At 51.9% G+C, this 14,212-nt stretch overlaps 1 protein-coding gene across 22 annotated transcripts in view; it reads right to left on the bottom strand.

Annotated features, from left to right (window-relative positions):
• SCRIB (scribbled planar cell polarity protein) overlaps positions 1 to 14,212 on the bottom strand; it is a 102,656-nt gene that overhangs the window by 21,269 nt on the left and 67,175 nt on the right. For 5 of the 22 annotated variants that reach the window (XM_021382790.1, XM_021382780.1, XM_021382781.1 and 2 more), the window contains 4 exons: positions 13,210 to 13,269; positions 12,428 to 12,511; positions 5,573 to 5,635; positions 102 to 143 (listed from right to left, as the gene is read on the bottom strand). In XM_021382790.1, coding sequence (XP_021238465.1) covers positions 102 to 143; positions 5,573 to 5,635; positions 12,428 to 12,511; positions 13,210 to 13,269 — 249 coding nt within the window. Of the gene's footprint in view, positions 1 to 101; positions 144 to 668; positions 708 to 5,572; positions 5,636 to 7,637; positions 8,040 to 12,427; positions 12,512 to 13,209; positions 13,270 to 14,212 lie in introns of all 22 variants that reach the window. The other 17 variants (XM_021382786.1, XM_021382791.1, XM_021382795.1 and 14 more) reach the window with 6 other exon arrangements.

Raw genomic sequence — 14,212 nt, 5'->3', positions numbered from 1 at the left:
CCGGGCTGGAAGTAAGCACACACAGGAGGAAGAGGCAAGCTTTACATGCTGGAGGATACACAGGGGACACTGCAGTAAGGTCTCACAGCAGATGTACTTACTGATCTGCTGTCATCCTGCGATGCAATGAAGTTAATGGAAGCCTGAAAGCAGAAACAGGAGAGTCAATGCGGAGTCACCAACGGAACCCTTCAGCTAACCCTGCTGCATTCAAAAACACTTACAAAACTCTTTCCCCCTGCCCTTCTTCCCATACAGCATAAAGCTTTCAAGTCCCACATCAACCCCTGCAATGCATTCTTCACGTGGGGAGCAGCTCAAAGAGCAGGTTCTCTGAGTTCCTCTGCAAGAAGCCACAACTCTCTGTGTTTCTCCACAACTAACCCCCACCCTCTCCTCTTCTCCTCCAGCTCAGCTGATCGTGGCCTCTCTTTGCATCCCCTGCGCTCAAGCAAAGTCATCAGCACTGCAGCTTCTTGGCCATCTCAGCAGGAGGAGCAGGGAACAGCCTCTGTGCTTTGGCAGCTGCCTGGGCACTGCTCTGCAGCAAGCTGTGGGGCACCCCAAGCCCACGAACCGGGGAGCATGGAGCTAGAGGAAGCGAGTAGCAGTGCCAGGTGGGAGCAGCATGGAGCAGCAGCGCACACTGCACACCAGCGGGCACTTACAAAGCGTGTCTCCCTGCCTGGCCGAGCAGCTGCGGGCATCTGCAGAGGGGAAACACCAGGAGAAAGAATGGAGAGAAAATGGAGAGACCAGCGTTCCCGCGTGAGGCTGAGAGCTTCCCCAGCACACAGAATGCCCTCACCCAGCGCTATGGGTGCCCCCACACCTCCCTGCCACAAAGGAAGGCTCACTGCCCTCCTCTGCCGTCAGCCATGGAGGAAGACCCATTGCACGCCCAAGCCCACTGCCAACAGCTCCTTCCTCTGCATACTTTGCAGGAACCAAGTCCAGGCAACACTGCTGTGCCTCAGGACAATGGACTCCGGGGAACTACAAGCTTCGGCCTGACCTCAGAACCAAGGAAAGGCATGGAATAAATCATCTTGAGGGCAATCACGTGGCATGTGCAGGACAACCAGGGGATCAGGCCCAGGCGCATGGGTTCACAAATCATAGACTCATAGAATGGCTTGAGTTGGAAAGGACCTCAAGGATCATCAAGTTCCAACCCCCCAGCCACAGGCAGGGCTACCAACCTCCAGATCTGGTACTAGACCAGGTTGCCCAGAGGCCCATCCAATCTGGTCCTGAACACCTCCAGGGATGGGGCACCCGCAGCCGTCACCACTCTCTCTACAAGAACTTCCCCCTGACATCCAATCTGAACCTTCCCTCCTGGAGCTTAAAACCATGCCCCCTTGTCCTATCACTGTCTACCCTTGCAAGCAGTTGATTCCCCTCCTGTTTATAATCCCCTTTTAAATACAGGAAGGCTGCAATGAAGTCTCCTCGGAGCCTTCTCCAGGCTGAACACCCTGAGCTCCCTCAGCCTGTTCTCATAGGAGAGGTGCTCCAGCCCTCTGAGCATTTTCATGCCTTCCTCCAGACCCTCTCCAACATCTCCACATCTTTCCTGTACTGGGGGCCCCACACCTGGGCACAGTACTCCAGATGGGGCCTCATGAGGGCAGAGTACAGAGGGACAATCACCTCCCTGTCCCTGCTGGCCACCCCTCTTCTGTTGGAGCCCAGGATACCATTGGCCTTCTGAGCTGCAAAAGCACACTGCTGGCTCACAGTCAATTTTTCATCCAGCAGGACCCCTACGGGATCCCTTCTTGTTGTTTTTAACATCCCTTGCCAAGTTCAGTTCCATCTGTGCCAGCCAATGGGGCTGGTACTGGGGACAGCCCCATTGAATATCTTTATTGACAATCTGGACAGGGGTGTCGATCTGCGCGGGGGAGGAAGGCCCTACAGGGAGAACTGGATAAACTGGATCGCTGGGCCTAAGAACGAGGGATGAAGTTCAGCAAGACCGAGTGCCAGGTCCTGCTCTTTGGCCACGACAACCCCAGGCATCGCTACAGGCGTGGGGCAGAGTGCTTGAAAGCTGTGCCGAGGAAAAGGATCTGGGGGTGTTGGTCAGTGCTCGGCTGAGCACGAGCCAGCAGTGTGCCCAGGTGGCCAAGAAGGCCAACAGCATCCTGGCTTGTGTCAGAAACAGTGCAGCCAGCAGGAGCAGGGAGGCCATTGTCTCTCTGTGCTGGCCCTGGTGAGGCCGCACCTCGAGCGCTGGGCCCCTCACTGCAAGAAAGACACCAAGGCCCTGGAGCGTGTGCAGAGAGGTTGGAGCGAGGTGGGGGTCGGCCTCTGCTCCCGGGACGAGAGGTGATGGCCTCACTTTGCGCCCAGGGAGGTTCAGATTGGATATTAGGAACAATTCCTTCTTGGAAAGAGAGATCAGGCATCGGCACAGGCTGCCCAGGGAAGTGGGGGAGTCACCTGCCCTGGAGTTGTTCCAGAACCGTGGCACTTGGGGACATGTGGGCATGGTGGGTATAGGCTGGGGTTGGACTTGAACGATCTTTGTGGTCTTTTCCAACCTGAATGACTCTCTGATTCTCTGACTCCTCTGAGTAATTCTCTGAGATCTGAAATAAGCCTGTAAATCCTGGTCGGACTACAAGATGTCAAAGACAATGAAATTACATTTTAGATGGAGGCGAGAATTAGATATGTTGTTTCTTGGAATTTCTACCCTGGAGCAGCAATTGGAAAGTCAGACTCCTAGATTCCCCAGGAAATGTCCAATCCACAACGCTAGTGATTGTCTTATGTCCTCCGGTAACATCTGGGGGATCTCTTACATTATATGTAACATTCACTGCTGAAGAACTAATTCTACCTGGTATCACCTTACCTGACATGCAAGAGTCTGTTGTACAAGGCTCTGACTCAGAAAACATTAAATCACGCACGTGTGACAGAAAACCCATGGATAGGAGATGGGTGGAGAATGCCACTAGCAAGGCCAGTGGCTCAGCACTGTGACACCAAGGCACCTTAGGGAACAAGCACCCAAGTCACTACTTCCTAACAGAAGAAGTAAGGGAAAAAGGCTGTCAAAACAACTCAAAGATTGGATCTCAGAAATCAAAGCGGTGAGGAAAAACTTTCTAAGGACCTTAAGAAGCGAAAATGAATGACAAACTCAAGAGTCAGTCAGAAATGTTTTAAGAAATTAACAGAATCTCTCAAGGCATACACCTCTCTGAACAGAGAGATAAAAACAGGAAAGCAAGAGAAAAGCTGTAGAGATTATTCAAAATGGTTCACTCAAGCTACAGAGAACTGCTGACACTAAAATCCTGAAGTGACAGAATATAAATTGCAGCTAGTGCTACGTAACAGGGAGATCCAGCTTAAAACTGGAAAGGGAAATGCCTGCACCTGCAGAAGTGCTCCTGGGATGCTCTTAACTCTGTAGAATGCAGTTAAATCTGTTTTATTCTTCTCAGAACTCAAGGAAGGAGTGAATGGTTTTACTTGGAAAGCTTCCACTATCTAACAGTGACTGCTAGGAAAAGACAAATGTTCACGACTGCCAAAGGAATCAAATAGCTATAAACCTCCAGGGCCCTCTAATGCCAAATGATTTATCGTTGAGCAAGCCCACCCAGAATTAGGAATGCAGATGGCGTTAGCTGAAGGGCAGTCAATAGCAAGGACACATCACTGTGCCTTCAACGCCCAAACACTTCTACAAAAAGTATCGGCGTACCACGAAAGGTGACTATGACAAGTAGGAACTAGGAACACTCCATCCAAATACCTGTTCAAATTTAAAATAATAGCAAACCAATTATTGTAACAATAAACCAGTAATCTCACAGTGAGGGCTGTCTAACATCGGAGCTGGTGTCTGGAAAGTTGTGGACTCTCCCTCCTTGGAGGTGTTGAACATGGCCCTGAGTAACCTGATCTAACTGCAAGCAGGGTCTGAGAGCAGAACACCCTCCGACCCCGTGTCACTCTGTGAGCAGCTATGGGACCACCCTTTGACACTTGAGCACTTTTTTCAACTGAGAGCTGAGCTTCTGTAAGGATGAAGTAAATGAACCTCTCTCCACTGCAGCATGGGTAATACCATCCTCGCCATAGAATACTTCTAGATAGAAAGACCCTAAACTCAAAGAAAGCTGACGTTTGTGGTAAGAGGAAAACCTACAGGCACAGAGCCCAAAATACGCCTCTGAGCAGTACACGTCTGATGTCAGAAAAGCAAATGGATGGAGCTGGAAGAGAATGCATTGACGCTGCACATCACTATAACGAACAGTACCTTCTCCCAGTCTTACCGTGCCCCTGGTGCTCACTTGATTTTAAGGATCTAAGAATTGAGGCAGATGCAAGACAGCAAAAGGAAGCAATAGAGGATGGCGTGAACTATTGCCCACTACAGCTCCACTCTTCTATCCACTACTCCCAGCCATGTGCTTTTGACTCTTATTCTTGACTCTTGTCAGTGTTAATGGTCACCTCGCCCCAAGATGATGCAATTCACCTCACCGAGCTGGTTCAGAATTAACTGAGCAAAAGAACCAGTTCACTTTTGTCAAGCTTAGATTGCTGGGATGACTCAGCCAAAGACCAGGTAACTGGCCACAGCTGTTTGGTCCAAATAGTTGGAGAGCAGCCACACTCCCCAGGGATGCAGAATAACTACGGACAGAGCACACAGTTCATTACAGCTCATCATGCAATCCCAGTAGCACATAATGTCTGTGAAGGGAAAATTTCAGCGTCCACTTAAGAGTAGTTCATTTCAAAAGGCTCAACTGATTCGTGAAACCGACTGCCATGGGATTAACACTGACACCAAAGACTTCACGAGATTTAAAATAAAAGATTGCCGCTTATATGTGTAATAAGAAGAGCGTGTGAGAATGGGTAATGCTGACAAAAAGAAACCAAAAGCTACAAGAAATTCTAAAGATAAAAATTAAAAAATTCGGGGAGAAAGCTAGCGTAAGCATTTTAGAAAACTACTCCCTTGGGGTAGGTCAACCTCTAAGTGCAGTAGGGTCCTTTGATTTTCTTCTGCAGAGCCGATGTGAGTTGCTGGCAGAGTCGCCAACAGAACAGGGATCAGTGTGGGAGACCGAGCAGCAGTGGTGTACAGAGCTGAGGTGATTCTCCAAATCCTCACTTCCCCCCTTTTTCTGATGTACAGAATTTAACACAGTCTGCATAAGGCATTGGTGAAGCCATTCTCAACACAGATAGGCAACGACCATTTTGCAGTCATCATAGGTACACCCTTGCTCGCTAATTACCCTGACAATTAAATTAACCCTCAGAGCAGTAGCCCTCCACTGAGCTTATGACCAGCTAATTAAATCCTGGGCCTCACCAACATTTTGAAAGAGAAGAGCTCCTTCCCTAGCTCTCCAGCTGCATCCTATAACGGACACTTCTCCACCACAAAGGTGTCACTCCCAAATACAGGAATTATTACTCTCAAATAAAGGAATTATCCTCAGCTCCCTCTGCCTTGCCGCCCAGTGCTGCCCTGGAAGCACACCTGCCTTCTCCCCACTGCCTGCCTTGCATGCAGCCTCACCTGCTGGTTACTGGGAGAATACGGGGTCTCCCGCCTTGAATTTCCCGTCCCCGACTCAGGAGCCTGCAAGAGAGAAGACAAAGCTCGAGAGTTACTGGTCAGCAGCAACTTCCACCCATCTCCGTCTGCGGTGAGACCAGGAGACAGCACTGATACCCAGCCTGAGAGCAACTACGGACCACTGCACCACAAGAAAGCAGAGTTAGCACTGGCCCAGTGGCCGATGTCACATTGCAAAAAGCACTAGAAACAGCAAGAGAATTGGATTAAACATCGGAACTCAGATCACACCCGAACATCTTGCACAGCCAACTAAATCAGGTTCAGACCTTCTGCCTTGTAAGGATTTCTGGGAATCCTCTCCCCCAGCTCGAGGCGAACTTCGTGTTGTATGGACACCAAGCAACCAAAAGGGAGACTTCCCCACAGCCACATCCATTGCAGCTGGCCTGCGGTACAGAGCAGGGCAGAGCACGGGAGGGACAAAGCTCCCGTCCCTTCTGCAGGAGCCCCCACAGCAGCATTGCAAGACCAGAGTCCCGATAATTGTCATGCTGGTTAAGGAACACTATTAAGAAGCATTTTAGATGCCTAAAAGTGGAAATGGGTCCTCTGGGATTTCAAGAGCTCCTGAAGCGAATCTAAGAGTTTTGCAATTATTGATTATTACACTCATGCAGTAGTGAATCCCGTTAATGTCATTTGGGTCAGCCGTGGGCAGCTGTCTTTATTTCTACATACCAAGCCAGGGGATGTAATCTAAAGCTCACACTGGAGAGAAGAAAATATCTGATCTTTCCTCACACCATAATGATGGAACGCGGCAGCCTGAAGCCAATCACTTCCATGCCACCACCGCAGCGCTCCTGCTCTGCTTGGATCCGGCTGCCTCTGCCCAAGGCCTTCCCCGTGCAGCCGTGTGCAGTTCACCCATCCACGGAGGAGGGTGCTGCTCTGCAAAGAACTCACCCTACAAAGAAAATCCTTCAGCTCCCTGACCCACCTGACACAGCTCCGTTGCCAGCACACAGGAGCAGAACAGACGATGGGAATCAGTCTTTTAGGACAGCAATGTGGAATTAGATTAGCTTAAGCTAACTGTGATGCCCACCTCCTGACTGATGATGTGGCATTAATCTGCCTTTTCTGACCCATTAACTATAAACCTAGATATCTATCAACCGTGTCCAAAGCACAGACTTTGACTTTTAATACACTGAGAGGTTGCAGAGGTTCTGTCGCGTGCCTTGCTCTATTTTTAAATGCCTACAGACGTGGAAAAAACAAATAGTCGCCACAGAACTAGGCTTCAACCACCTAAGAAAACTACAGCTGGTTGGTCTGTTTCTTCCCATCGCTGCCTCTGTGGCAGGAGAGGTGCTGTCTGCCTGAGGTTCTTCGGCTTCCCTTGCTGTCCAGACCACCCCAAAAAGGCCGAGAAAGGATGAAGAGGAGAGCGGTGCTCATCCAGAACGCAACGCCTTTGGGCCGTGTCCTCCTGGCTGTCACAGGTTACAGGAAGTTAAATACAAGCAGGTTTTCCACAGCAAAAAAGGGAAGTTCTCCCTTGAAATCTGAAAGTCTGTTGCACTGTAAGAAGTCCTCCAAGGGACAGCATGCCCTTGTGCTGGAAGTTAACTGCCTCAGCTACACTCTTTGCTTTCAGAGGCCTAAAAACGCCTGTGCTTGTTCAAGCCCGCAGACACACGTGACACCATCACCCCGCAGCTCCTGCTCCCACAGCCACCATGGGGACCAGAACCCACAGCAGAACCATGGGAACATTGCTGCTCCTGGTGGCTGCCCACCCTGCGACGTGGGGAGAGCTGCGCACGGCGGAGGGAGGCCCTCCCCGGCCCCACGCTGCGGCCTGCTCGCAGAGGGCACATGCACACCCGGTACGTTAGTGCTGGAGGACAACTGCAGTCAGAAACCACACACCGAAAGCGCGTGCGTTAGGTGGGACCAGCCCAGGCCTCGTGCTGCCCGGCGCAGGCCCAGTGGTTTAGTAGGAGGTGGAGGGCTCCTGGGTGATGGCATGCTGCACGCCGTTAAGAGCGCTTGCCTTGGAGTAAAGGTTGGTCTTCAGCACTCCCTCCCTGCCATAGCCCAGCGGCGGGCCCCCCAGGCAGGCCCTGCCCGCCGCCTTCCCCCTCCGGTTGGCCACCACGAAGGGGTTCTCGCTGAAGAGGATGGGCTGGGAGTCGATCATGCACTCTTGCTCTGGCGTCTCTGGCTCCTGGGGCAGGGAGCAATGGGTGGGATCCCGTTCGTCTAGCGGGGGCTTTTCTGCCCCGTGCGTGCGCCGGCAGGGCGACGCGGGGTCCTGGGGAGGGCCAGGCTCACATCTGGTGGTCAGGGCTGCGGCTGCCGCCGGGGAGCAGTCCCGGCTGTCCTGTGCCACCGGCAGGGACAGCATAGCGCGGTCACTCTCTGTGCCGGAAGCGGCCCTATCACACTGAACAGGCTGCGAGGAAACAGAAGGGTCAGAAAGACGTGAAGAGAGCAGAGAAAAGGAGAGGAAGAGAAAACGCAGAGCTGAAGGACAGGGGAGAGAGGAATTCCTCACAGTAGTAACGCCCACAGCACCGTTCCACCTTCTACTCCATCGCCGATCCTGTGACCCCAAAAGCAACTTCTAAGAGAGGACCTCGCTGTCAGCGTGCAATACACACACTGAGTGATCAGCAGGCTCGTGCACACTCCTTGCGTTTTTCCAGCTCTCACTTACACTCCTATTTGCATTTCAGCTGCTCCCCAGCGAAAGTGACTCCAAGAGCTGCACAAGCACACGGCCTCCCACCTCCTGCAGCGTTCTCAGCTCCACCATCACACTGCCAAACACCGTCTGTCTCAGCCCAGTGAACTTTCATGCAGCCCCGGGACACAGAATAGCACCTCTCACCTTGCTCCACTAGGTTCCCACGCAGTCACACCACTATTCTGTACGCAGACCCATCCCAGCTGCATGCACACACATTGTTCTGTGGGCCCAATTCATCACTACGCACACTCACAGCTAAACAGCGGGGAACAGAGCACAGATCCCTTTACACGCTCTTACTGAACTGAACCCACCCCCAGACGAAGCACTGACCTTTTCTCCTTTAGTACCATAAAAGAGCATTTGTTACCCCACCAAAGCCTTCGCCAGGGAAGTGGGGATAATCGCAGAACAATGCTCCAGCCTCCTCCTGCCCCGCTGCCGGCTGGGCGGCAGAAAGACCCCTTCTGCTCAGAGCACATTCCCCGATCCCTGTGTCATGGCAGCGTTCACCAAAATAGCTCTCGTGGCCGGGTGGGCTGCTGGCTACAATGGCAGCTGAGAGGCTCAGGAATTCCTGCGGCCCTCCCCCAGCCCTCACCCCCACCCCAACCCAACGCAGCCTTGGCTCAGATCATATTTCTTCAGACACTGAGCTCTGTGCTACCCCCAGAAATTCTGCTATTGTACTCTGACTCTTCCCAACGTGAAAGACTCCTAGCAAAAAAATCCCCCTCCTCCCCACCAAAATCCAACTTTCTTTTCCCACAGTGCCGTCAGTTATCCTAATACAAAGCTACACCAGGCTAAAAGTGCATTCGGGAATATCGTTCATTTGTGGATGCGCTAATTAGAACAGTGCCAGCAGCCCGCCAGCGTGAGGCGGGTTTGCCGTCCTGCAGCCGTGTCACCCTGACACTGCTGCTCCTTGCCAAGCAGAGACCACAAACACCACCCCGTCTAGGTTCCTGGTGAATCCCACAGCACCAACGCTCACTTTGCTCACACAAAGGGGAAAAAAGTAAATGACGCTGTTAGGGCACCGTGGAGATGGGCATCTCCCCAGGGCTGCACAAGGCCTGGTGGACCTCAAAGTCCTGTTCTGATCGTGGACGTGAGTGGAGCGGAGCTTCACCCACTCCTCGCATTCACCTCCAGCACTGCTGCAGCGCGTCCCGGTGCAGGATGCCCTGCTCCCTCAGCTCCACATGGACTATTTTTATCAGACGAGCAACCATTTCTATTTTGGGGAAGCAACCATTCTGGCAATGCGGCGTGCTTTTCCCAGCCTTGCTCTGTCACTCCGCACTCCGGTACAGAGAACAGAAATATGTCACTCCGCGTCCTCCAAGCGAATACAGAAGAAATGTATTTGCAGTTTTGACCCATCACTTTGCCTCAGATGCTGACGCAAAGCTAATCTGAAATCGAACAGCTACAGCGAGAGAATCACTGGCCAGGAACTGAAAGATTCAGACTGGAAAGCGCAGATTAATTAACTAACAATGGTGACCTGTTACTGACAGATGCAAAGTCGCCTTCGTTTCTTATGGTCCAGAAAGCAAAACGAGACTTTAAAAGTGTTTTGCTGTGGCTAGGCACAGCCATTCATGGGTACAGTTTCCCAGCCTGTAATATCCAGAAAAACAACAGACTACAACAGCTCCTTTGTTCATGGGGTGCCATTATCCTGACTTCCTAATGCAGCACTGCCAACACTGCGTACTGAGAAGCTGGCGCTGCAGAGGGCAGCCCTGAGAGGAGCGCTTCCATTCAGCTTTCCACCAAAGTTCTTCAGCCGTACCAACTGCACAAACACAGAAAGCATTCAGCACAGTAAGCCTTTAGGACTCCTACTCACAGAACGACCGACACAGAGGCACGGATTAACCCAAGACAGACAACCAGCCGCCCCTTCTTTGGGCACCGTTCTTGGGGCATCCCCATGAGAAGTTCCACTGCAACCTACAGCAGAGTCGTGACAGAGGTTGTACCTCCTCCTGCTCGGCCGTGTGAAGAGCGGCTCCGCGCTGCCTTGAAGGGCATCACACAGCAGCAGAAGATAGCAAGACAGCTTAGAGGAGAAAGTGCTTGGTGTGAGAGCTGGCCCAAGCACAGACAGAAACAGAGTAGTACTGTGGGAATGGGGCAATAGCATCAGCCATCTTAATACAGGCATGCTGTTTGCAGATAGACAACCTGCTAATTGAGTCAAGGATGGTTTGGGTTGGAAGGGTCTTTAAAGATCATAAACCGTAGAACGTGTTGGGCTGGAGGAGACCTTAAACATCATCTACTTCCAACCCTTGTGCCATGGCAGGGACACTTCCACCAGACCACACAGCCCAGGGTGCTCCCTGCCTGGCCCCGGGCACCTCCAGGTATGGGGCACTCGCACTTCTCTGGTCGGCCTGTGCCAGGGCCTCAACACCTTCACTGTGAAGATATTTTTCCTTATATCCAATCTAAACCGACCTTCTTTTATTATCTCTTGCCCTAGCACTACAAGCCCATGTTCAAAGTTCCTCTCCAGCTTCTTATAGGTCCTTTTAGGTACTGGAAGGCCGTTCTAAGATGTCCCCCCAGAGCTTTCTCTTCTCCAAGCTGGAGGACCCCAGCTCTCTCAGCCTCTTTTCACTGGAAACATGCTCCAGCCCTATGAGCCACGTGCTTTTCTGCTGGTTGGGCTGCTTCAATCTTCCACTCTGTCACCAAGCGGGCAAGGTGCAGCCAGAACCTTGCTGCCATTGGAGCTCATATCTCACAGTCAACGCAGATGGAATTTTTTCAAACAGAGCAAAAGTAGGGCTGAGCAAAAGACAGCTGGAAGAGGATAAACGTGCGCACTAATTGGCCCTTCCCCTGAGATGGGACATTTATAGATGCCGCCCTACACCCGGCATTCCGGTGCTCTGCCGCACATTCCAGGGCCAGGCATTCCCAGACCCAGGCGCAGGCTCCCAAATGCTGTTCAGCTCTGGGAGACACTTGGGCTGTTCACAAAGGGACAGCTGCTTGCATGGGGCTGGCTCTCCCCTCGCTTCCAGCTACTCAGTTACATTAAGGGATGCTGGAAATACTTCAGATGTTCTCCTGATGAAACATTTCTTTGTGGACAGGCAGGAGACAAAACCCAAAGCTTGGGAGGACGGGGAGGAACAATATGAGACAAAGCTGGTGACACGGTCAATTAGACAATAGACAAATACGAGAGAAGAGCTGCCTCAATGGAATGAAACAGACGGGTAAAAGAGATGATCTGAAACAATGGGAGAACAAAGAGACATTTCGTCTCGGATGATATCAGCAAAGGGTTGGTCCTTCCTGAAACAGCTGGAAAGAAACTGGGGTTAAGCCTGAGGATGTGTATCTCTACGGGAGCAGGAGCAGAATAGGTGTGATGCAGGGAGGACAAAGGAAACAGACAGAGACGTGGCATTTTAAACAACCCAGAAAAGGCAGATAGCTTGTAATCTGTGACATTCGTGGAATCTGGATTTTCTCTTTGCTGAGTTTCCACCATGTATCAGAGACAGGAGGGCAGAGGGGCAGCAGTAGGTACCAAAGGCATTATCTGTGCTACGTTGGGATATGCAGCCACTTCTGCTCTACCCTTCGCAGTTCTGTATGGGTCCTAACCTTGCTTTAAAACTTTTGGTACCAGTGCCCTGCACTCCTTGCTTTCTCTGCACACAACATTGTCATTGTCTGTGCCTGGCATCATCTTCCCCTCCTGCTTCTGCAGCTTTCACTGCTTGCTTCTTTCCCCACCAACGCCCCCACACTCTCATTCACGTGTATTCTTCCCTCTTGCTGGGCTGTTCTTTCTGCCTTGTTCAATCACCTCCTGCACCTAAGCAACTACAGAAGCTGCTCCCCTTTCTGCAATGGGAAGCAACTTGGCTCTACGCTCTCACCATTTTCTCCTTCTAATCTTTCTGCTGCAGCTCCTCCTGTTTCGGACAGCTGAAGCCCATTACAATTCTGCAGAGAGCACCACTACCACCACACCAGGGCAGAGGAGAGGGCAGGAAAAGGGGCAATCACAGCTCCTCCCGCGCAGGGATGTGCACTCAACACCCATCACTTACAGTGCGACCGACTCTCTGCGAGCCACTGCTGGGCAAAGCAGCCAGGGTCCGATAGTCCATTCGCAAAGGTTCACTCGTGACATTCTGGAGAGGGGGAAGGGGGGGGAAGCAAAAAACAGAAACACCAGGAAGAGATCAGGCCAGAAGTCAACTACATCAAGCACAGAGAGCAATTAACAGGAAAACACCCCCAGTCATAGCCAAGGCTTTAGCTCCAAACGCTGCAGGAAGCTCCCATGGCTGGGACATGAACCTGGGACGGCTCCAAACACAGCCACAGGGAAAAGGGCCTGGAGAAATACTGCAGGGAACAGCCACACTGGGACGTTGGTCCTCGCCATTTCTCCAGTGCAGTGCACACATCCACTCTCTTATAGAAAGAGAAAAGAATACTAAATACGTATAACCAGTTTTCACCAAATCCAGAAAGATTTCCAGTCTGGAGCTGGAGATACAGGAGTTGGACTCGGATGATCCTTATGGGCGCCCTCCAACTCGGGATATTCTATGGTTCTATATTTAAGAAAGTCGACCTACAATTCCTCTGTGGTCTCTTTTTTCAGCATTAACTCACACTGTTCGTATAATGGTGCCTGGTATCACTTCCCACTTTAATTCGCTTTCAAATTCAAACCCTTCCGTGCTTTCCGAAGGGTAGAGGGGTGTGAGGAGAACACGCGCGGAGGGCAACGAGTGCTTCTACTTTTGGAGGTTCCTCCAGCCCTCGGGCCCAGCTCTGCCTCTTCTCTGCATCTCTCCAACCCTCCCACCACGCTCCTCACCTCTGCGGCCTCCTCCTCAAGCTGCCGCGTGGCCGCCTCCCGCTCCCTACGCATCCACTCCTTCCATGCGACAGGACAGAGCCAGACCAGCATCCAAGCAGTGCAGGCAAAGAGAGAGGGAGAGAGGTCAGCTGCATGCTGGGCAATCATGCCAGAGGGAGAACAGAGGAGCACGGAGAGGGCCGGTGTCAGGATGGGGTGAGCAGAAATCAGCACGTGAGCTTGGCCCGGGGAAGGAGAAGCTGGCGTTTTGCTGGAGCTAGGGCACTGCCAGCAAACTGATGGCAACAGCCACCCCACACAAGTAAAGACAGGGAGTCACCAGGGGAGGGAAGAGGGTGGGTATCTCTAAGATCCTCAGCAGGGCCACTCCTAAGGAAGAGGACGTGGAGCTGAACCCCACGCAGCATCACTGAGGGATGGGAGAGGGTTGCTTATAGCTACAAGAGGTATCTTGGCAGAGCGCAGAGCGGGGAAGCTGTAAGGGCACAAAGAAACGAATCTACAGAGCACAAGCTGGTGGTCATCGAGGAGAAAGTCCTAAAAAAATCACGTGCTTGTTAATAGCATCACAGCCACAAAGCTACGGAGACAGAAACTGTACGCAGGGCTTCAAGCCAGTGGGTGAGCACAGCACTCAATGCAGCACGAGTGTCACGAAAGTCACCAGTGACCAATCTCACTGCAGCTTCAGAGCTGCAGGAGGAAAGTAATAATACTCATTGCTTGTTTTAAAGAGGAACGGCATCTGTGCATCTATATTGTGATGTTTTGCCCAGAGCCTCTGCTGCAGAGTGAGGGCTGTGGGCAAAAGGAGCATAACTGCTGTGCTCTATGGCGTATTTCAGCCCTTCCGACTGCTCCTCTCCGTCAGCAGCCCCCAGAGGGTCCTGAGGTCACAAGGCTGATGGATGGGAGGCAGCTGAGGAACAGAGAGAGCAGAAAGAGAGTTCTGATCAGCACCTGGCTCCCCTGTGCATGACCCCTAGCAAATAATCAACGT

Source organism: Numida meleagris, unplaced genomic scaffold (assembly GCF_002078875.1).
Source record: "Numida meleagris isolate 19003 breed g44 Domestic line unplaced genomic scaffold, NumMel1.0 unplaced_Scaffold290, whole genome shotgun sequence".
NCBI classification, from domain to species: domain Eukaryota; kingdom Metazoa; phylum Chordata; class Aves; order Galliformes; family Numididae; genus Numida; species Numida meleagris.
Note: the sequence above shows the minus strand (reverse complement) of the source record. Positions and strands in the feature narration are given on the sequence as shown.